The 24,200-nt window shown below is 36.5% G+C and overlaps 1 protein-coding gene across 3 annotated transcripts in view; it reads left to right on the forward strand.

The window, feature by feature from the left end:
• Nucleotides 1-24,200, forward strand: part of LOC102398348 (protein NPAT) — a 51,637-nt gene that overhangs the window by 20,427 nt on the left and 7,010 nt on the right. Inside the window, exons 3-15 of one of the 3 annotated variants that reach the window (XM_006053336.4) lie at nt 2,066-2,126; nt 3,677-3,749; nt 5,331-5,371; nt 5,884-6,102; nt 7,506-7,587; nt 8,517-8,592; nt 12,361-12,452; nt 12,534-12,621; nt 16,850-16,946; nt 17,776-17,904; nt 20,452-22,119; nt 23,626-23,741; nt 23,817-23,925. In XM_006053336.4, the coding sequence (XP_006053398.4) occupies nt 2,066-2,126; nt 3,677-3,749; nt 5,331-5,371; nt 5,884-6,102; nt 7,506-7,587; nt 8,517-8,592; nt 12,361-12,452; nt 12,534-12,621; nt 16,850-16,946; nt 17,776-17,904; nt 20,452-22,119; nt 23,626-23,741; nt 23,817-23,925 (2,851 nt within the window). The remainder of the gene's footprint in view (nt 1-2,065; nt 2,127-3,676; nt 3,750-5,330; nt 5,372-5,883; nt 6,103-7,505; nt 7,588-8,516; nt 8,593-12,360; nt 12,453-12,533; nt 12,622-16,849; nt 16,947-17,775; nt 17,905-20,451; nt 22,120-23,625; nt 23,742-23,816; nt 23,926-24,200) is intronic. The other 2 variants (XM_044929774.2, XM_025266945.3) reach the window with 2 other exon arrangements.

The raw sequence follows: 24,200 nt of genomic DNA on the forward strand, positions 1-24,200 counted from the left end.
AAATATCTGATATCACTTATATGTGGAAACTAAAGAAAATGATACAAAAGAACTTACTTAGTAACAGACTCACAGTCTTAGAAAACAAACTTATGGTTACCGAGGGGGAAGGTGGGGAGGAGGGATAGATTGGGAGTTTTGGGTTGACATGTGCGCAATGCTGCAATTAAAATAGATTATCAGTGGATGTGAGAGTTGGACTGTGAAGAAGGCTGAGCGCCGAAGAATTGATGCTTTTGAACTGTGGTGTTGGAGAAGACTCTTGAGAGTCCCTTGGACTGCAAAGAGATCCAACCAGTCCATTCTGAAGGAGATCAGCCCTGGGATTTCTTTGGAAGGAATGATGCTAAAGCTGAAGCTCCAGTACTTTGGCCACCTCATGCGAAGAGTTGACTCATTGGAAAAGACTCTGATGCTGGGAGGGATTGGGGGCAAGAGGAGAAGGGGACGACAGAGGATGAGATGGCTGGATGGCATCACTGACTCGATGGATGTGAGTCTGAGTGAACTCCGGGAGTTGGTGACGGACAGGGAGGCCTGGCGTGCTGCGATTCATGGGGTTGCAGAGAGTCAGACACAACTGAGTGACTGATCTGATCTGATCTGATCAACAAGGAACTATATAGCACAGGAAAAACTGCTCAATATTCTTTAATAACCTAAATGGGAAAAGAATTTGTAAAAGAGTAGTTACATGTATATGTATAACTGAATCATTTTACATCTGAAACTAGCACAACATTGTTAATCAACTATACTCCAATATAAAATAATTTTTTTTAATAATACAGAATAATAAAATAGGAATCTGCAATGAAAGTTCAGGAGAGGAAAGAAAACTAATTAGCTACTATGTGTTAGACATTGTCTTAGATATGTTACATATATCCTCAATCTTCAACACACAAAAAAATTGTATTAATTAAAAAGTCATGTGTCTGTTTTTATATATGAAAGTAAGCCTTAGAAAATCTGGGTAATTTTTCACACATATGGTAAATGTAGAACCTAAATCCAGAACTGTCTATTCTAAAAAATCCTTGCTTTTCCCTGTTCTATTATATGACCTCAAACTTGAGTCAATTAAAACCTGCCCCTTATTATTGATATAAAGATGGTGGGGGATGGGGTGACTTTATGAGATGATAGAAGTGAAAATAGAAAAGGTACTGATCCTTGGAAAGGATATGTCTTACACTCAGGTTTTTTGCTTATTTGGCATTAAAAGGGCAGGAAGAAGTAGGTCCTTATTTGTTTGACTGGATCCCTACCTCCCAAACTGAAAACTGCATTCCTGCTATTGTACTATCTTAGCTAAAGAAACATAGTCACAATATCTTATTCAAATAGACAAGCTTCTTTACCCACAGAAGAATTCAGTCCTTGAGGAGTGACTATTTTCATTTTTGATGACCCGTGCTGTGCTTAGTTGGAGAAGGCAGTGGCACCCCACTCCAGTACTCTTGCCTGGAAAATCCCATGGATGGAGGAGCCTGGTGGGCTGCAGTCCATGGGGTCGCTGAGAGTTGGGCACGACTGAGTGACCTCACTTTCACTTTTCACTTTTATGCATTGGAGAAGGAAATGGCAACCCACTCCAGTGTTCTTGCCTGGAGAATCCCAGGGACGGGGGAGCCTGGTGGGCTGCCGTCTCTGGGGTCGCACAGAGTCGGACACGACTGAAGCGACTTAGCAGCAGGATCAGCAGCAGCTGTGCTTAGTTACTCAGTTGTGTCCCGACTCTTTGCAACCCTGTGGACTGCAGTCCTCCAGGCTCCTCTGTCCGTGGGGATTCTCCAGGTAACAATACTGGAGTGGGTTGCCATTTCTTTCTCCAGGGGTTCTTCCCAACCCAGGAATCAAACCCAGATCTCCCACATTGCAGGCAGGTTCTTTACTATCTAACCCCCCGAGGAAGTCCTTTGATGACCTACTCTTTACCATTTCCTTATTGATTAATTTTTAATCTATATCTTTTAGTAACTTTTATGGTGAAATATTTCATAGTGGGAAATTATTGGTAGTATTTTATGGTTTTGGTAATGCTTGATCTTTTTCTTTTCAGTCTTTATTTGGAAAAAATTTGACAACAATTTTGAATGAATATGTAGCTATGAAAGCAAAAGGTAAGAACTCAGGTTCAGGGTTTTTTTTGTGTGTGTCAGTTTTATACAGCAATTATCTAATTGTTTTAATTAGAAGTGATTTTTTAAATTTTGAAATAATTTTAAAAATTCACTGAGAGATAGCCAATTAAAGTCTGTTTATATTGAGTGATAAATATAACTAACACTTTCCTAAATTAGTGTCTTGAAGAGGAAAGTTAAATTTATTCTCTCATATTCATTATTTCCATAGTTTGCAACATATTAAGAAAAGATTGAGCAGTAAAGAATTAATTAGTACAGTTGATAACATTTTAAAATGTAAGCTTCACATTTATTGAGTACTGTTTATTGCAACATTGTGCTAGGTGCTTTCAGAAGTTTTATTTCAGTCCTTAAAATAATCCAATGAGAGGTATTGATTTTTTAGATCTATTAATTTATTCATTATTTGACTGCATCAAGTCTTAGTTGCAGCAGAAGGGATCTTCGTTGCATCACGTGTGATCTTGCATTGCAGCTCACAGAACTCTCGGGTTGTGGCGCAAGGACTCTAGAGCTCTCTGGTTGTGGCACAGGGACTCCAAAGCATTCAGGCTCAGTGGTTGCTGTGCATAGGCTTCGTTGCTCCACAGCATGTGGGATCTTAGTTCCCCCAGCAGGGATCCTCCCCAAGTTCCCTGCATTGCAAGATAGATTCTTAACCACTGGACCACCAGGGAAGTTCACTAGACCTTAAGTATCAGAAAATTAAGGATTAGAGAGCCAGATAACTTTTCTAAGATCACAAAACTAGAAACTGTAGAAAGTAATAAGCCTAGAATTTCAAAGTGTGAATTTAATTTCTTTCTCTTAAATAGGTTATTTGATCATTCTACCAAGGTTTTCTTTTCCCAGACTATCTTAACTATCTTACAGGAATATTTAGAGTATAAATGACCTCAGAAACAATATGTTACTGCAGTACAAAGGTTTATATCCCACTTTTATGTTGGTAACTTTCTCTTGTTTGAGCTTTTTAGAAGTATATAGTAAAGAATATAAATACCTTGAATTTCCTATCAGTGTGGCTTTAGAACACATCCTGAAAAAGACTAATTAGTCCTGTAGAATTTTATCTGTAATTCTGAGTTACTAAGGAGTTGCTGAGAAATCACAGTGATTTGGACCTGAAAACATTGGATATAGAAAACTAATTTCTATATTTACATGAGTTTGTATAATTTTATCAATTTATAAATCAAATTATTTTGACTTTGAAATGTCACGTAAGTAGAACAAAGATTTAAAATAGTTTGTCTTTTTATTCAAAGAAAATACAAGATTATTGATCTTAAAAAAACTTCATAGTTTTCACAAGTTTCCTTTTCCCTCATATTGTATCTGATTCTCAGTGACTTGAGCCAAAAAAGCAACATCATTATAGCTTTGCAATTCTTTACAAAATAGGCTTATTTCTCAGTTCCCAACATAATATCAGCAGCTGAGAGAAAAGTTTTCCTTATTGATTTTCTGTGTCTGTTCAAATTAAATGATGGATTTTTTATGAAACATTTCCTCTTATGATTTAGAAACATCAAATGATGTCCCAGCAATTATGTCATCTCTGTGGAAGAAGTTAGACCATACACTTTCTCAGATCAGGTAATAAAAGGCTTATACCATCAGCTTATCAGAATGTGCATAATAATTTTGGAATGCAAGCACAATTAAGAGTCACTTCACATTTAAATATTATGACCCACACTGTGCATTTATTTAACACTGATCTAATTTTGAAATTATGCTACAGGTTATTGATATTTGTCTTTGATTAGATGATTTTAAATAAATTGTGTACTTTAATAAAATATTTAGAAATGAGGAAATTAATTATATTCCCAGGTTCCCGTAACAATTTAGAGGCAGATCTCTGGCTAAATACAAATCTAGTCCAGTCTTCCTGGATAGAAATCTACTAACTCAAGCCCCATGTGACTTCCCTTATACAGTTGCATCTTCATTACACATGCAGAAAATTGATATGTGTAATCCATGCCACTTTTGTTCTTCCCTTATAAAGGAACAAAGCCGAATAATAACACTACTGGATAAAGGAACAAACCCGAATAATAACACTTCTGCTTTTAGAACTTAACTATATCATGGCCTTGGAATGCTAGTCTCACTATCTTTAGAATAGGAATCAATTTTATAACATATCTTATTCAACTTGAGTCTAGTATGAAAACCATCCTTTCTTACACTTTCTCCCAGAGCTACAAGTGAATACCCCACTTCAGCAGGGGCCTCATTTCCTTCCTCAGCTGAAACTGCTAGAATGGCTCCAAGTGCTTTTTGTGTGACTCTGTACTACATTTTATTTGGTAGTCTTACTTTTATTCCCCTTTCCTGACTTCCCTTTCCTCTTTCATTCCCTTGCAAACAGTCTTCAAAGACATTCACAACTTAACACCTCAGGAGTATTTATAAGTTACTGCAGTGTTTTACTGACAAGGTATTACATAAAAAAAGAAACCTCCTAGCCAGGTGTTCTCCAAGGTTGGTTTGTGTGCTGTTAAAAATGCTTATTTGATTCAGTAAGTTTTGTGGCTCTTGTTGGCAGACACTTATTTGACAGATTTCTGAGGAAAATGGCACAGTATCTGATTGTTTACAAAATACATGGGTAACCAGTTCATAGCAAAAGGAGAATCAGTTTATATAGTGAATTTTCTTACCTGTTTGCTTTGTTCCTTCTTTAGAAGTTTGGTGAAACAATGTCATAGTAATAAATTTGATGAAAGCAGGATCTCTTTTGAAATCAACTTGGATTCTGAAGTATTTATGTATGCAGTTATATAAAATCATAATTTCTCTGGGAAGGCATTTTTATAGTTATAAAAGATAATTGATAATTATAAAATTTTATATATAACTTTCTTAAATATATTGAGTTCCTAAATTCAAGGCAAATTGTATTCTTAATGGTATTTCAAAGCTCTTGCTTACTGCATTGGATAGAAACTTGATTATTAAAATTATACATGTTTGCATTTTTATATGCCACTGTTTTTTTCCTAAAGCAGATAAGATTTGGTTACCCAGAAAAAAAGTGCTTATCTTTTTTATCTGAGAGAAATTTCTTGCCTTTAACTCATAATTTACTTCAGGTCTGACTGTAACTAAATCAGAATGTATCGTAGCAACGAAATTTTTTAATGTCTAACTACTTTTGTTTATTAGGAGCATGCAAAGTTCCCCAGGGTTTGCTGCCAGTCAGAGAGGTTGGTATTCAACTTTAAACTCTAAATAATGTTCAGAATTACTTTAATTTAACTCAAATTTAACGTCAGATGAGCGTTTTTGTTAACAATACATGTGTGCTGCATTTACATTTTGTTTAAACTTCTGCTTTTCTAAGTACCATTATCATATTAGAAAATAATATTTTCATTAATTGTAAAAATATGCATTTAAAATATTATATCTTATTTTTCTCATTGTCTCTCATGTATTCACATCTTTTAATTCTCATTCCATAAATTTGTTTTCCTGATTGTGGAGATGTTATCAGTTTTAATTATTACAGAAGAAATGTATTCTTGGATTTTTAAAATTTCAAGTGTACTCAATTTTAGTTTGTTTCTTGTGAAATTATCACATAAACAGGTGATAATTCTAGGGGCTGTGTTTTAGGTTCACTGTTAAATGTGTAGAACATATATTGTATAGACATCTTAAAATTCCCAAACTACTCTGACATTGAGTAAATTTTTTTAATGCTCGTGTGTTTCAGCCCGAACAAGAAATGGGATTGCAGAAATCAAACGGCAGAGAAGGCTTGCATCTCAAGCAGCTCCTGTCAGTTCAGAGCCTTTACCGTATCTTTTAGGACAATTTACCAATTCTCCTTTGACAGCTACACAAGTTATTAGGCCAACTGGCCAAATTTCAGCTCCTTTGAGGTCAGATTTTGTAGTGGTCAACCATTCACAGTCACAAGACACTATGACCAGTAAGTTTACATTTTGTGCTTTTAAATTTTGTTTTAATCAAATTGTGTGAATGAGATGATGTGATAATATCTTTATATTCATGGTATAAAATATGGCAAAAAGTAGATAAGAGGCTGCTGCTGCTAAGTTGCTTCAGTCGTGTCCGACTCTGTGCGACCCCATAGACTGCAGCCCACCAGGCTCTCCCGTCCCTGGGATTCTCAAGGCAAGAACACTGGAGTGGGTTGCCATTTCCTTCTCCAATGCATGAAAGTGAAAAGTAAAAGTGAAGTCGCTCAGTCGTGTCGAGTCCCAGCGACCCCATGGACTGCAGCCTACCAGGCTCCTCTGTCCGTGGGATTTTCCAGGCAAGAGTACTGGAGTGGGGTGCCATTGCCTTCTCCAAGATAAGAGGCTAGAAGTGGGTAAATTTAGATAATATGTGTGCACTCACTCGTTCAATTTGCCATTAAATAAACATATTATTAAATCTGTGAGACGTGTTAATCTGGGATTCTTTTATCTGTTCTAACTGATGTCCAACCTTGAAGTCTCTTCTAGTTCTCACTTATCTGCATTAATTGGAAAAAAAAAACCCTCTTATTTGCTTTTAAAAGGAATGCACATTATATGTGAACACTTTGTTCATAGTAGTCTGTCCTGCTGAAATGAGGAATGTTTTTCTGGTTAACCTCCATCTCTACATGTTGAAAATCCTGCGTATTCCTGGCTGAATCTTAGAGCTAAGAATAAACTTAGAGGTCATCTAGTACTTCTTGTTTGTTATATACTTGATAGTATTAAAAGCTCATGATATTTAGGAGCAAAAGGCTAGTTAATAACAGAACTGGGATTAGAATTGAGGTGTCACCTCTCTCGGTTCTTAGACCAGTCTTTTTTTCTCTTTGTGCACGTAAAATGTATTGACAGCCATTACATTCTCCCTTATTTCCATCTTTGCTCCAATCTCTTTAACACCTCTGGGTAAAAACACTTAGCAGTATATTTAGTTTATACTTCTTACAGTTCATTTGTTCTGCCATGGTATTTTTTGTTGAAACTATTCTGTATACTCTACTTTGTATTTTATTGTAAAACCTTAAGTCATGGCGACTATATTTTATGTATCTTAATATCTTCTATTGGAGAAGATAATGACAACCCACTCCAGGATTCTTGCCTGGAGAATTCCATGGACAGAGGAGCTGGGTGGGCTACAGTCCATGGGTTGCAAAGAGTGGGACACAGCTGAGCAACTAACACACACAATATCTTCTGTAATGCCTTGCACATAGTAGGCATTCAATATATACTAACTGAATTTAAAATAATCACTATGTAGTGCTATTTTTATTCAGTTAATTCAAGTTTTAAAAAACTATTCTGTTTCCTTGACTTACTGTTTTGTTCTCTTGAAATACAGCTGGAGAAGCTTTAAATAATAATACTGGTGCTCAGGAAAGGAAAAATCATGCCAGTTTAATGTCTCCTGGTAGACGCAAAAGGTAAATGCTTTCTAAAAAGACATGTTTCCAGTAACCATTACAAAAAAATTACACAAGGATACTTACATTATGAATAAAGTAACAAAATTGCATTAAGTACTTGAGACTCTACTATTATAGCTGTTTCAAAGCACTTCTTTTTTTTACTTTATAATCTCCCTGAAATCAGATTGTTTCAGAAATCAATGATCTAGGAATGTGTTTCATTAGAAGTGTTTTTTCTGTAGTAGTATAGAAAAACATTAAAATTGATGTTAACTCAGATTTTTGGAAATAATCATTTTTTATCAGCATATTTTAGGGTCTACAAACATATATTTAAACTCCTAAACTGATAATTAAAAATCTTCTCAGACATTCTCTGAGAAGTACTCTTTCTGTCCTATTTAGCCCATGTGTCTTTTTTTGAAGAATATTTCAGAAAAGAGAGATAATAGCTTAAAATGTTTTTGCTGTTTTCTCAATTGCCATGCCCTGCGTATTTTTGTTGGAATGTTTACTGTTGGTTGTCTCTCGTTCAAGGCTGACCTCAGCCTCTTTGGCAAGATTTCACACTTAACCACATGAAATTATAAAAGTACTGTAGCAATATCTAACATTTATAAGAACTTTGACCTTTTTATAAAGTCTTTACATAACTTTATGTTTATTGAATTCTTTCATTAACCCTGTAAAGCTTTAGTTTTATCCCATTATAAAGTAGGTCAGAGGGTACCTGGTAGAGACCATATAGTTAATAAGTAATAAAGCTAGATCTCAGATTCATTTCTCAATTCAAGACTATTAATGCTTTTCAACTTTACTGCCCTTCGTTCCTACCACAAATAGAGAAAATATCTTTTCCACCGTGACTAAGATTTGTCTTTATATGTAATAATCATTGGATTATTCATACTAGTTAAAAAATAAGCTTTTAAAATGTGTTTCAGTGAATCTCAACGGAAGTCTGGGCCTCATTCAACAATACGAAATTTGCAGGATCCAAATGCATTTGTAGTAGAAAAAGTAAGTGACCTTCCCAAACTTTGCAACTTAAGATATTCCTGAGTTTATAACTATTCATATGTATATGATTTATATAAATATATAGTGTGTGTCTGTGTAAAATGTACTATTTCTGTAAAACTACAGTAGAGGGAATTCCCTAGCAACTCCACACTGCCACTGCAGGGGTCCAATCCCTGGTCAGGAAGCAGATCAAGCAAGCCATATGATGTGACACAAAAAAAAACTGTCGTAGAATTGCTTTGGGATAGACTGTAAGTACAAAACTGTGGACTGTGGTCCACTAGAGGCAGGGGGAAATGGCAAATCTCTCGGTATTATTAACACAAGAACCACATGAACAGTAAAAAAAGGCAAAAAGACATGATACCAGAAGTCAAACTTCCCAGGTCAGAAGGTGTCCAGTATCCTACTAGGGAAGAATGGAGGGCAATTACTAATAGCTCCAGAAAGAATGAAGAGGCTGGGCCAAAGCAGAAACAGCACTCGGTTATGGATGTGCCTGGTGGTGAATGTAAAGTCCAATGCTGTAAAAAAATAATATTGCATAGGAACCTGGAATGTCACGTCCATAAATCAAGGAAAATTGGATGTGGTCAAGTGGGAAATGACAAAAGCGAGCATCAACATCTTAGGAATCAGTGAACTAAAATTAGGATGGGAATGAGGGAATTTAATTCAAATGACCATTTATCTATAACTGTGGGCAAGAATCCCTTTAAGAAATGGATTAGCCCTCATAGTCAACAAAAAAGTCCAAAGTGCAGTGCTTGGGTGCACTTTCAAAAATAACAGAATGATCTTGGTTTGTTTCCAAGGCAAACCATTCAGTATCACAGTTATCCAAGTCTATACCCCAACCACTGATCCCAAAGAAGCTGCAGTTGACTGGTTCTATGAAGACTTAGAAGACCTAGAACTAACACCAAAAAAAGATGTCATTTTCATCATAGTGGATTGGAGTGAAAAAGTAGGAAGTTAAGAGATACCTAGAGTAACAGCAAGTTTGGCCTCAGAGTACAAAATGAAGCAGGGCAAAGGATAACAGTTTTGTCAAGAGAATACACTGGTCATAGCAAGCACTCTCTCCCAAGAACACAAGAAAAAACTCTACACCTGGACATCACCAGATGGTCAATACCGAAATCAGATAAATAATATTCTTTGCAGCCAGAAATGGAGAAGCTCTATACAGTCAGCAAAAACAAGACCAGGAGTTGACTGTGGCTGAAATCATTAGCTCCTTGTAGCAAAAGTCAGGCTTAAATTGAAGAAAGTGGGGAAAACCACTAGGCCATTCAGGTATGACCTAAATCAAATTCCTTATGAATATACAGTGGAGGTGACAAATACTTTTAAGGGATTAGATCCGGGAGACAGACTGCCTGAAGTACTACAGACAGAGGTTCATAACATTATGCAGGAGGTGATGACCAGAACCATCCCAAAGAAAAAGAAATGGAAGAAGGCAGAGTGGTTGTTGAGGAGGCTTTACAAATAGCTGAGAAAAAAAGAGAAGTGAAAGACAATGAAGAAAGGGAAAGATACACCCAAGTGCATGCAGAATTCCAGAGAATAGCAAGGAGAGAGAAGAAAGCCTTCAGTGTACAAGGCAAAAGAAATAGAGGAAAACAATAGAATGGGAAAGACTAGAAATCTGTTCAAGAAAATTGGAGACATCACGGGAACGTTTCATGCAAGGATGGGCATGATAAAGGAAAAATATGGTAAGGACCTAACAGAAGCAGTAGAGATTAAACACGGCTGGCAGGAATACACAGAAGAGCTATATAGAAAAAGTCTTAATGACTCAAATAACCAAAATGGTGTGGTCACTCACCTAGAGCCAGACATCCTAGGATGTGAAGTTAAGTGGGCCTTAGGAAGCATTACTAAGAGCATGGCTAGTGGAGGTGATGGAATTCCAGCTGAGCTATTTCAAATCCTAAAAGATGATGCTGTTAAAGTGCTGCACACAATATGTCAGCAAACTTGGAAAAGTCAACAGTGGCTATAGGACTAGAAAAGGTCAGTTTTCATTCCAATCCCAAAGAAAGGCAATGCCAAAGAATGTTCAGACTACCATAGAGTTGCACTTATTTCGCAAGCTAGCAAGGTTATGCTTAAAATCCTTCACACTAGACTTGAGCAGTATGTGAACTGAGAACTTGCTGATGAAAAAGCTGGATTTAGAAAAGGCAGCAGAAGCAGAGATCAAATTGCCAGCATTTGTTGGATCATAGAGAAAGCAAGAGAATTCCAAAAAAAGCATCTACTGCTGTTTCATTGACTATGTGAAACCCTTTGACTGTAAGGGTCACAAGCAAACTGGGAAATTCTTAAGAAATAAGAATACCAGACCATTTTACCTGCTTCCTGAGAAATCTGTATGCAGGTCAAGAAGCAACAGTTATAACTGGACATGGAACAGAGGACTGGTTCAAAATTGGGACTGGAGTATAATAAGGCTATATATTGTCACCCTGCTTATTTAACTTGTGTGCAGAGTACATCATGTGAATGCCAGACTGGGTGAATCATAAGCTAGAATCAAGATTGCTGGGAGAAATATCAACAGCCACAGATATGCAGATGGTATCACTTTTAATGGCAGACGGTGAAGAGAAACTGAAGGGCCTCTTGATGAAGGTGAAAGAGGAGAGTGAAAAAGATGGCTTAAAACTCAACATTCAAAAACTAAGATCATGGCATACAGCCCATGACTTCATGACAAAAGGAAGGTGGAAAAGTGGAAACAGTGACAGGTTTTATTTTCTTGGGCTCCAAAATCACTGTAGATGGTGACTGCAGCCATGAAATTAAAAGACATTTGCTCCTTGGAAGCAAAACTGTGACACACCTACACAGCATGTTAAAAAACAGACACAGGTCTGCATACTCAAAGCTGTGGTTTTTCCAGTAGTCCTGTACAAATGAATGTGAGTGTTGGACCATATAGAAGGCTGAGCACCAAAGAACTGGTGCTTTCGAATTGTGGTGCTGAAGACTCTTGAGAGTCCCGTGGACTGCAGGGAGATCAAACTAGTCAATCCTAAAGGAAATCAACCCTGAATATTTATTGAAAGAACTAATGCTGAAGCTGAAACTCTGATACTTTGGCCATCTGATGTGAAGAGGCAACTCATTAGAAAAGACCCTGATGCTGGGAAAGATGGAAAGCAAAAAGAGAAGAGGCAGTAGAGGATGAGATGATTAGGTGGCATCACCAACTTGATGGACATGAATATGAGCAAACTCCAGGAGATAGTGAAGGCCTGGGAAGCCTGGCATGCTACAGTCCTTGGTGGCGCAAAGAATGGTACACAACTTAAGGGACTGAAGAACATCATTAAGACTGTAGGGATATTTACCAGTAAGAAACAGTCCAGTCAGAATAGCTAACCCGTGCAAATGCACCAAGTAAGAAACAGAAGTATGTTAAGAAACTGTAAATACACTGTTATTGCTGGATTATGCAATATAATAGGACATTTTTCCAGAATAGAGTCAGCTTATTTAAAACCTTGTATGAAAAGCTAAAGAGTTTGGAGCTATGCAGTTCCAAAGTGAAAAAGAAGTTGGTGAAGGATCTGTGAAAATATTTGTAAGTGGTTAACATAGTAATCTGGTATTAATACAGAAGGTACCACCATAACTTTTGAGTTTCTACCTAGATTCATTAAAACTATCCAGCTTCCATTGATTCTTTTTAGACAAATAACATAATACTCCATCTTGTGCTTTTACTAATACTGATTTCTTTTTCAGCAAATGGTTATTGAAAATGCACGAGAAAAGATACTAAGCAACAAGTCTCTTCAAGAAAAGCTTGCAGAAAACATTAATAAATTTTTGACTAGGTAAAATATTTGTGTCTAAAATACCTAATTGTTTTTGCCTAGTTGAGAACTACAATAAAAGTTTTCCTTTGTGTATTACAGTGACAACAGTATTGCTCAAGTACCTAAGCAAACAGATAGCAACCCTAGTGAACCAGAGACTTCAATTGATGAACTCCTGGGACTTCAGGTATGGTTAAGGGTGTATGTGTGTGTGTAGTAGGTATACTCATCATTAAAACTGATAGTATTCTGGTTTCATTTCAAAGCCATGGCTAACCATATGTATAAGATTCATTAAAATAATAATTAAAATACAGATTTCCTTCATTATCCAAATGTAATCTGTTCCTGAAAATGTGTTAGTGAATTTTCAGCATCAAAATTGCAATAGTTTTTCCTGTTTTATTAAAAAATAGTTGGTATACATCACTGTATAAGTTTAGGCATACAGTACAATGATTTGATTTAAATATGTTAAAATTGCTTTATTGAGATGGTAGAATAAGACATTCCTAACCCATCTAGTTGGAGAAGACGATGGCACCCCACTCCAGTACTCTTGCCTGGAAAATCCCATGGACAGAAGAGCCTGGTAGGCTATAGTCTGTGGGGTCGCGAAGAGTCCGATACGACTGAGCACCTTCACTTTCACTTTTCACTTTCATGCATTGGAGAAGGAAATGGCAACCCACTCCAGTGTTCTTGCCTGGAGAATCCCAGGGACGGGGGAGCCTGGTGGGCTTCTGTCTATGGGGTCGCACAGAGTCGGACACGACTGAAGCGACTTAGCAGCAGCAGCAGCAGCAGCAGTCGATGTGTTTTTGTTCAGTAAGCAGTACTGAACAATGTATATAAAATAAATTACATTTCTTCTGCACCTGCACAAACTATATAAAAAGTAGAGAAACAATGAAATGATACGTTAAATTTATGTGAAGAATCCAAGTAATATTTAACAAAATAAAGTGAGCATGACACTTTAAAAAGAAGTTACTAACTAAATGAATACTTGTCTGTGAGATTTACTGCTGAGAGTATATAAATAGGGGCTATAATCACTTGCAGTCCAGTGACAGTGAAGATGAAAGAGGATGAGCTGGTAAAGGAAGAATTGAACAGTACGTATTTTAAGATTTGCAAATATCTTTCTGAAAAGCAGCTGAGATTGTGGTTGTTGCATATGCTTTTACTTAGACTCTGAGATAATGTAGTCATTTTGTTGCTGTACCACCAAATGAATTCATAATAATGAATTCATGATAGCAGTTTATTTTCAGATGATGAATTCTGAGTAAAACCACTCAGGTTTTTTTTTTTATCACTTCCTTCAGAATACTTTAAAAAAAAAAACTTTTTATACATTTTCCTATAGTGAAATTCAGTAAATTTTAACAAAATATGAACAAGCTTTTTGAAAGCAACCTGGCTTCCCTGATAGCTCAGTTGGTAAAAGAATTCTCCTGCAGTGCAGGAGACCCCAGTTCGATTCCTGGGTCAGGAAGATCCGCTGGAGAAGGGATAGGCTACCCACTCCAGTATTCTTGGGCTTCCTTGTGACTCCACTGGTAAAGAATCCACCTGTAATGCTGGAGACGCTGGTTTGATCCATGGATTGGGAAGATTCCCTGGAGAAGGGAAAGGTTACCCACTGCAGTATTGTGGCCTGGAGAATTCCATGGACAGTCCATGGAGTCAAAAAGTCAGATACAACTGAGCAACTTTCACTTTCACTTTTAAAATTATTTAGTAGTCTTCCACTGTCTTAAAGTTTAACATATTCCCTATTCTAAATTTTTATAATCTTCAACTCCTTGCTTATATTTTCTCCACAAATACATCAGGTGCTTACTGTAATGAAGACACTCTATTAGATACCGTGAGAGGTTAAAAGAAAAGGAAGACACAGCCCTCTGTTCATGGTAATCATAATATTGTATGCTGGGGAAAAGTTTAAAATTCAGATTTAAATAACTGAAAGAACAGCAATGGAGTAGTACATGCATCAGCTTCACTAAGAGAACAGAGCCACTTGTACAAATAGGTAAATTTAAAAAATGTTTTTATACTTCTTTGTAACCTTGGGATAGGCAAGATATCTTGGGTTATACAAATCACTGACAGTGATTTTTTTTTAAGACTTCCTTAAATTCAAAATATGTGCTTGTTAAAAGCAACATTAAAGGGGCTTCCGTGGTGGCTCAGTGGTAAAGGATCCACCAGCCAATACAAGAGACACTGGTTTGATAACTGATCTGGGAAGATCCCATATACCCGTGCACCACAACTACTGAGCCTGTGCTCTGCAGCCCAGAAGCTACAACTGCTGAGCCCACGAGTCACAAATACTGAAGCCTAGAGACCATGCGTCACCACGAGAGAAGCCACCGCAGTGAGAAGTCTGTGTACCACAACTAGAGAGTAACCCTCACTTGCTGCAACTAGAGAAAAGCCCATGCAGCAACAGCACAGCACAGCCAAAAATAAAAAATAAATAAAAATTTTTTTAAGTTTTAGAAATTATTTTTAAAAAAGCATCATTAAAGTTAAAAGGCAGACCGACAAGTTTGAAACATGTATTTCAGGATTCTTTCAATTATTATTTTTAAAGTTTGAATGTAATGAGAAATTTACTAGAAAAATGCTTTTCCTCAGCAATAACTTTTGAAGCGGTTATGCACCACTTCATAGTTTGATTAACATTGGATTGTTGATTCTTGACATTATTTACATTATGATAGATTTTTCAAATTCATAGATAAAGAAGTATTTGTTCAAGCTCCTGGCTTTCTTCTAAATCACATTTCATCAAGAATTATTGATGTTCTCTGTACATCTTCATTGTCAAAGGTTAACTGGTTCTTTAGTTTCTCTTCCTTTTATGGCCATTTTTATTTTAAAAATGCAAGCTTTTAATCATTTCATGAGAGTTCCACCTTATCTCTTGCTCCACATGAATTTCCTCTCCCTTGGGATCCAAATGTATGCTTCACCAAAATTGAAGAATTTAAACAGAATTTAAAGGTAGCTTTTGGCATGCTGCTTTTAAGGATGAGCACATAAGAAAGGATTGTCCAACATTTAGAGGAAGTATTTAAAATATGGATAAAGGGACTTCCCTGGCAGTAAGGAGTTAAGACTCCTTGCTTCCACTGCAGGGGGCACAGGTTCCACCCCTGATGAAGGAACTAAGATCCCACATGCTTCGTGGCACAGCCAAAAAAAGTCAAAAATTTTTTAAAATAAAATGAGACAAAAACAAGCAGATAAAAATAGTAAGATAGATTTATATTGGATGATCTAGAAAGCAGTGTACAACAAACTAATATGAAGAAAGCTGATTAAAGAACATTATTAAACCAAACTCATAGAAAAAGAGATATGAGGTTGGAATACTGGACAAAGGTGGTCAAAAGGTACAACTTTTCAGTTATAAGTGCAGGGGATGCAGTGTACAACACAGTGACTACAGTTAACACTGCTGTAACAGCTTGAGGTTAGGGCTGCTGACCCCACATGCAATCAAAAGCCCACTTCAAGCCTTATAGTCAGCCCTTCATATATCAGTTCCACAAGTGCAAATTCAGCCAAAGTTGGATTTTGTAGGGCTATGTGTTGCTTGCTTAGTCGTGTCCGACTCTTTGCAACCCCATAGACCGCAGCCCCACCAGGCCCCTCTGTCCATGGGATTCTCCAGGCAAGAACACTGGAGTGGGTTGCCATTTCCTTCTCCAAAAGGAACTATAGAAAGAAAGAAAGTGAAGTCACTCAGTCATGTCCAACTCTTTGCGACTCCATGGACTGTAGCCTACCAAGCTTCCCCATCCATGGAATTTTCCAGGCAAGAGTACTGGAGTGGGTTGCCATTTCCTTCTCCTTGTAGGGCTATAGTACATATTTATTGAAAAAATTCTGCATATAAGTGGACCTGCACAGTTCAAACCTATGTTGTTCAACAGTCAACAGTATTTGAAAGTTAAGAGGGTATATTCCTAAGAGTTCTCACAAGGAAAAAAAAATTTTTTTTCTTTTTAAAAAATATATATGAGATGATGGATATTAAGTAAGCTTCTTTTGGTAATCATTTCACAGTATATGTACGTCAAGTTACATGGTATAACTTAAACTTACACAGTGCTGTATCTCAAGTATGAACATTGCAGCTTGATATTACTTTGTATTCATAAATATTCTTAGGTTTATTTTATTGTAATGTTTGGGAATATATTCACCAAAGTGATTAAATAGTAGAATTAGGGAACATTCACTTTCTATTTGCTAGTCTTCTTGTTTTAATTTGAGTGAATAGTATTATAATCAGAAGAAATTTTCTTGGAAGGGAATAGATGTCCTGTAATTACTTTCTTGGTATTAAACCATATCAATTCAATTGGAGTCACTTCTGTTTGTTTTTGCAGAGTGAGATCCATATGTCTGAAGAAGCTATACAGGATATATTGGAGCAGACAGAATCAGATCCAGCCTTTCAGGCACTCTTTGATCTATTTGACTATGGTAGGTAGACCATTTCTTTCAAGATAGTTCGGAAAAAATGTTTCTCCAATTTCTTTGGAGAAGTAGCTTAAATGGTGAAATAACATTTCCCAGAGCATATGGAGAAAGTTCCTGTTTTTTCATATGAAAGAGTGTTTTCTTTCTCTTTAATTTTGTCTGCACTGGATCTTCATTGTGGTGCGTGGGTCTCTCTAGTTGTGGCATGTGAGCTTAGTTGCTCTGAGGCATATGGAATCTTAGTTCCCCAACCAGGGATCGAACCCACATGCCCTGCATTGGAAGGCTGATTCTTAACCACTGGACCACCAGGAAAGTCTTGTTTCTCTTAAAGCTACTGTAGCTGTAAAAGTAGAGAGCAGTCTTGTGGGTGAGAGGGATAGTTGTGGGCAGTATTTCCAGTCATCAAAAATGTGTTGTGAAAAAAAAAATGTGTTGTGGTCTACTACTATGCACACATTATACTAAACACATTTGGATAACACAAAAGAAATAAAAATATTTGGCCATTGCCTTCCATCTTACGGCCTAGTGCAGTAGTGCTAAAAGTGTAGTCTCCTAACGAGCAGATCAGAATTATCTGAGAACATGTTAAAAATGCAAATTCTTGGACCTGTATATTATGATACACAGTAAAGTATAAGAACTACTGGTCTAGAGGAAAAATCATACTTGTCAATGATATATAAGGCAACATGTTAAAAACCATAATCAAAGGACTATAATTAAAACCAAACTTTAATATTTGCTGACCACTGTCAAGATGTATTAATTGATGCTTATTTTTATTTTGGTCATTTAACCAATTGTTTCCCTATTCCTGTTTTAACAGGTAAAACAAAGAATAATAAAAATATATCACAAGGCATTTGCAGTCAGCATATGGAAACCAATCCCAGTGTAGTCTTAGCAGGTGAAACTAATCTAGCAGTTAAAGGTACTTTTGAAACAGAAGAATCTGGTAAGAATTCAATTTGTTAATACCAATCTAAATCCTAATATCAATCCCAAAATCTCTAAGGCAGAAAATGTTGTTTAATTTGAAAATTGTTTGAATTATTCCCATACTTTTAGTACGTTGATTAAAAGATGAATTTTTATTACTCATTCCTTCATGATACAATAGACTTGACATGCACAATTTGGTGTGACTAGTATTGACCAATTCAACCAAAGTCTATAACTTCAAACATAATTTTTTGAGGCACATGTTCAGAATAAATCCCTAATATGTAAGGTTGATTTGTGGTATTAATATCCAGCCTAGTAAGCAAATACAGCTGAGTGCTCAGTCTCTATACCTCTTATTTAAAGGAGGTTGTATACTCTGCTGATGGTCCTGAATTAATAGATTTTTGAGGTTTTAGGTCATATTCCTGTATGTTTACTAAGTCACTTCTTATGTTTCTGCCTCTCATGGAATACCAGTATGGCACATAATTGTCCTACAGTAACTGAGGTCAGGCAATGAATATGTCTGTCTTAGATCTTTTAAAATTTTGCCAAGTTTTTCAAAATTTCATTTTTGTGATGCATGCTAAGTCGCTTTTCAGTTATGTCCGACTTTTTGTGACCCATGGACTATAACCCACCAAACTCTTCTGTCCATGGGATTTTCCAGGCAAGAATACTGGAGTAAGGTGCAAGAATACTGAATCCCCTTCTCCAGGGGATCTTCCTGACCCAGGGATCAAACCCATGTCTCTTAAATCTCCTGCATTGGCAAGCAGGTTTTTACCGCTAGTACCACCTGGGAATCCTGTAACACTTGCAGAAATGTTGTACAATAAAAATATACTTCTCCCATTGAATTATCAGCAAGCAAACACCCACATAACAATCTCTCAGGTCAAAAAATAGAATACCACCAGCACCACAAAAACATCTGTTCGTATCCCTTCCCAACCACTATTCCTTTCATAACCATTATCCTGGCTTCTCTCATGTTATCCTGGCATCTCACACTTGCTAAACTTTATGCCTGTTTGGTACCACTCTGTCCGTTTCTGTCTACACCAAGGTATGCCAACGTAATCTTTTCTGTTCATCTGTTCTTAAATGCCATTACTCCTTCCAACTCCGTCAAAAAACTTCATGACTTCCAAGTTTCACATTATGTCTTCCAAAACCTAGTTTTAGAATGTCAGACTGCATTCCTACTGAGAGTCCTTTGCCTGTACCCAAGCCCAATCCTCCATTTCTTCTTAGGTTGAATTGTAGTAGGATGTCTTTCTCATATATATTATGTGTGGAAGATTGTACCCTGCCCTGCACAAAATGAAACTTGAAATCCTATTTTCTAAGAAAGTCTCTTCCCACTTGATTGAAACTGACTGTTGTTGCTGTTGCTAAGTTGCTTCAGTCGTGTCCGACTCTGTGCGACCCCATAGATGGCAGCCCACCAGGCTCCCGTCCCTGGGATTCTCCAGGCAAGAACACTGGAGTGGGTTGCCATTTCCTTCTCCAAATCATGAAAGTGAAAAGTGAAAGTGAAGTCGCTCAGTCGTGTCCTACTCTTAGTGACCCCATGGACTGCAGCCCACCAGGCTCCTCCATCCATGGGATTTTCCAGGCAAGAGTACTGGAGTGGGGTGCCATGGCCTTCTCCATTGAAACTGACTGCCTGGATGTAATTTTTACTGATTTCCCCACAATAAGGATTTTCATGTGCTCCATACCCACTATTTTGTTACCAGTGTCACATTAACAGAATTTGATAATGGTTGCTATACATTTTTCTAGATTTTTCCCATTATATATTTCATATTGTTAATATTTTCTAAACTGTGAATGATGTATGACAGTATATAAGTATTTTCTTATATGCCCTTTTTACTAACTATTGCACTTCTTTTATTTGTCAAGGTCTCCTCATGACATACTTCTTTATAACTTTCTCACATTCCATAGGCTCGAAAAGGTGCCTTTTGTTCTATACTGTTAAAGTTATTAGCTTGTTTTATTATGACTTTCTGTTCTGTATCTGCCTCCCTTTCTAAATCACCAAAGGCAAATTGGGTCATTCATCTTTATATCCCAGTACTGATCATATGATTGCTCTTCAGTGTGTAATCTTAAACAGTACACAATAACATCAAAGTTATGCAAAATGTTCTTGGCCCCATTTCACCTTCTTAATGAATATATCAAATAGTATGGTAGAAGTTGAAAAGTCAGCAGTTTTGAAAAAACTGCGTGTTTGTAGACAGTTTTTATATGTTGGTACATATTAAATGTTCTTAAAAGTATATATTTTTTTCTTCATGTGTCATCTGTTTTCTAAAAAGCTTGAAAAAAATTTGACACTTGTATAAATAGGCATCAATGATAAGAGAAGTATCTGTAAATTTTTTGGTACTCAAAAAAATGAGAGAATTTATCATATTTCCATTTGCTGGTATGTCAAAGATTAGTTATCTCCTTGGAAAATATGTTTAACACTAAAGATGACTACCTCAGGCCGTTATATACACTCAACATATGTTTCTGCCATCCTGATATTTTGCAGATGATCCATCTGGTCAACCCTCATTTTGTACTTCCTATCAAAATGAAGACACATCAAATGTTTTGAAGAATGGCAGCAACCATGATGAGCTTAGACAGGAAGCCCAGGAACATTTTTCCCACATAGACTCTAGCATCCAGAAAAAGGCGTTTAAAACAGTTGTATCTACTGAACAGAAGTGTAACCTTGATATTACCTTTGAGTCTGTGCCCAGTTTGAGTGACTTTAATGAAAGAGTAAACTCTGATGCTGAATGTAATCAGCATTGTGCTGAATTATACACCAGTCAGATGTCCACTGAGACTGAAATGGCTCTGGAAGTTGAAAAGAATTCTTTGTCTCCCAGTGTACAGAATGAATCTCAGTTACAGCCCGATCAGTCTCCTCTACCAATAAGTTCAGTTGTTTCCCTTGGTGGTGAAACTAACAGTGAGAACTTAATTCTTTCTGGAAAAACTTCTCAACTTTTACCCCAAAATATTCCATTAGCTGGAAAGGCATCTAAAAAAGGTCAATTTTGTGAAAGTTCTGATGATACAAGAAGACTTAAAGCTGATTTCCATGATTCCAAGTCACCAGATTCTAGAGAAATTCATCAGAATAAAATTGAAATTAATAATGTGCTACCAGTTGCATCACAGCATCTTAGAGATTGCCAAGATAATTCTTCGCTTCAGATATTACCTGCGTCTATTGAAAATTCGGGTTTAACTGTATCTGAACAAAAAGTAGAAATTCACCTTGAAGATTCAGTATCTTCAATTAAGCAACCATCTAATGATTCATCATCTGTTGAGTTAAATCATACAATACATGAAACTCAGTCCTCCAAGTCTGAGAAAGCTGCTTTGGATTCACAAGAGCCTTCATCTTCTGTAAAAGAAGATGGAGATAGTATTTTTCTCTCTTTAGGTGAAAATAACTGTGAAGAAGTTACATTGATGCCTTCAGAAAGTAATCCTATAGAAGATAGACATTCTCTTCCTTCAGAATCTGTGTGTTCTTCAATGAGGGAGTCTCATCCTGAGTCCCAGAATACTAATAATAAACCTGCTAACAACAAATCTACAGAGATAGATGCATCAAATATAGTCTCTCTCAAAATTATCATCAGTGATGATCCATTTGTTTCCTCAGATACCGAACTTAACAGTGCGGTTTCTAGTATCAGTGGAGAAAACTTGCCAACTATAATTTTGTCGTCTCCTGCTAAATCACCTGCCAGAAATGCAGAATTAGTTAAATGCCTGTCTTCCGAAGAAACCACAGGCGCTATCTCATCTGCTGAAGGAACTGGGGATTCAGCCTCAATGGAACAGAGCCTTTTAGCACTCAAACCTGAAGACTCTACAGTAAACAACATGCAGAATGAAGACAGCATTGCTCTTTCAACCAATGTTACGCCATGTGTTTCCAAGGATGGAGGATACATACAGTTAATGCCAGCTACGAGCACAACTTTTGGCAATTCAAGTAATATTTTGATAGCTACTTGTGTAACTGATCCAACAGCCTTAGGAACAACTGTCAGTCAGTCAAATGTTGTGGTGTTGCCTGGAAATTCTGCACCTATGACTGCTCAACCTCCACTATCTCAATTACAGACACCCCCAAGGTCAAATAGTGTATTTGCTGTCAATCAAGCTGTGTCACCCAACTTTTCACAAGGTAACTAAGAACATCATAGTGAAGTTCATTTCTCTGGAATGGGATCTACTTTGTGTGTGTAGTGATTGACTAGAAGGTAATAAATCATGGATGATGGTATAAGATTCGGAAATTTGTGATTATGCCTTCTCTACTTTAGAGAATTCAGTCATACTTCTTTTTTAATCTACTGCTCAGCTATGGAATTCAGTGGTTTACTGTTTCACTTCTTTTTCTTTCCACACTTCTCAATCCATGTCTAAGCTACAAGAAAGAGAGCAGTGGGGAGACTAATTCATCAAAAAGCTGTATACCTACTAAAACCCAATGTTGTGGGAGATTTTTCTTAAATAGCTGTTAAGAGTCTTGGTTTTCCAGAAATTTATTACCTATTTGGACAGACTTCCAAGACAAAAACTTGAATTTCTCCCTCTGTAATACTCCTTGTAATTTCTCACTATTTTCCACCTTTGAAAATTGATCCCTGTCTTTTGAATTCTTTGTTTATAGGAGGACTTGTGGCATTTATTACATGCCATTTTATATGTAGTTCCTGATTGAATGCCTGTCATGATGGTCATTCTTGATTGTATGTTCCTTATAGTTGGAGTTTGTGGCACATTCATCTACACTTCTTATTTATTGATTCCCAAGCTCTTTTCCCCTCTTTTTTTTTTTTTTTTTTTCTTTTTACATTTAGTCATACAGTTAAAGCAGATTAAATATCAGCAGTTAAGTATCAAGCCTGATGGATCTAAAGTTAAAGAAAGGGTCAGAATTAGTAGGCCGTGTGGGTCTTCAGCCAAAGTTTAGAGAAATAAGTAGTATTTGGAGTAAAAGGAAGGGAATCTTAAGCAGCACAAGGATAGGTAGATATTTGAGAGACTGAAAAGTGTTCATGAAGGTGAGGAGATCAAACTTACAGGAACAGTTAATGAATTTATTAGGAAAAGATTCATTTATAGGACAGGGTTAAATGAATTATGATAGCCACAGACTATATGGTTGACGTTTCCATGTGAACATTGTACTTTCCCCCACAGTTTTGACTCGTTGCTCACTTATCTGGACCTTTTTGGACAAATACCACTCAGATAATAGTTTGGGTTTGTGAGTAAATCTTAGATTTATCAGTCTTCAGTTAGGACATAATTTTATGGTAAAAGATTCAGACCTGAAACCTGTACTACCAACTTTTCAATCAATTTCACTGTTTTTTCTAGAGGGGAATCAAGGTTACAACTGTAATATGATCTCCTGGCTATAGAGTCTTACGCTTACTCATGATGTTTAGCTTGACTAAATGCCATAGAATACTTTACTTCAGATTGACTTTTTCTCAATTTGTTAGTCTTGCTGTTGTCCCTAAATTAATTTTTTTAAGGAAAGTAGATTTATATAAAAAGGAATTTATAATTGTATAGAATTTATTTCAAATTAATAATTACTTTGGTGCCTTGTATTTATGAAAGAAAAATCTCATTTTATTGAGAATTGTTGTTTTTGTTGTCATCGTTGTTTTTGAAGGATCTGCCATTATAATCGCTTCTCCCGTCCAACCTGTACTTCAAGGAATGGTGGGAATGATTCCTGTGTCTGTGGTTGGACAGAATGGAAATACCTTTTCTGCTCCTCCTCGGCAGGTAAGATTTATGAACTGAAAATGGCTCGGTGCCACTTTTCAAACAAAATACAGTTAATGGCTTCTTCTCTTCTAGGTCCTTCATATGCCTTTGGCAGCACCTGTATGCAATAGAAGTATCTCTCAATTCCCTATCCCTCAAAAATCTTTGAAGAGTCAGGGACTAAAAAACAAACCTTGTACAGGTATGTTTTAGAGTTGATTCATGTCAACTTTATGTAATCTTTTTGTTTTTTGTTTTCTTTAATATTAATAGCTTTCTTAACGGTGATTGTCCAACCTTTGCTTAAAGTTTTTGCAGTTATTAGAAAAAAAAAAAAATGGAACAGAACAGAATTTAGAAAGAGATCATGTATTTATAGGAACTTGTATGTAGTAGAGATAATATCAAAGGTCAGAAGAAATAGAATGGTTTGTTTAATAAATGAAATCTACCAGCTATTATGTATTACAGGAAAAA

Source organism: Bubalus bubalis, chromosome 16 (assembly GCF_019923935.1).
Source record: "Bubalus bubalis isolate 160015118507 breed Murrah chromosome 16, NDDB_SH_1, whole genome shotgun sequence".
In the NCBI taxonomy this organism is placed as follows: Eukaryota; Metazoa; Chordata; class Mammalia; order Artiodactyla; family Bovidae; genus Bubalus; species Bubalus bubalis.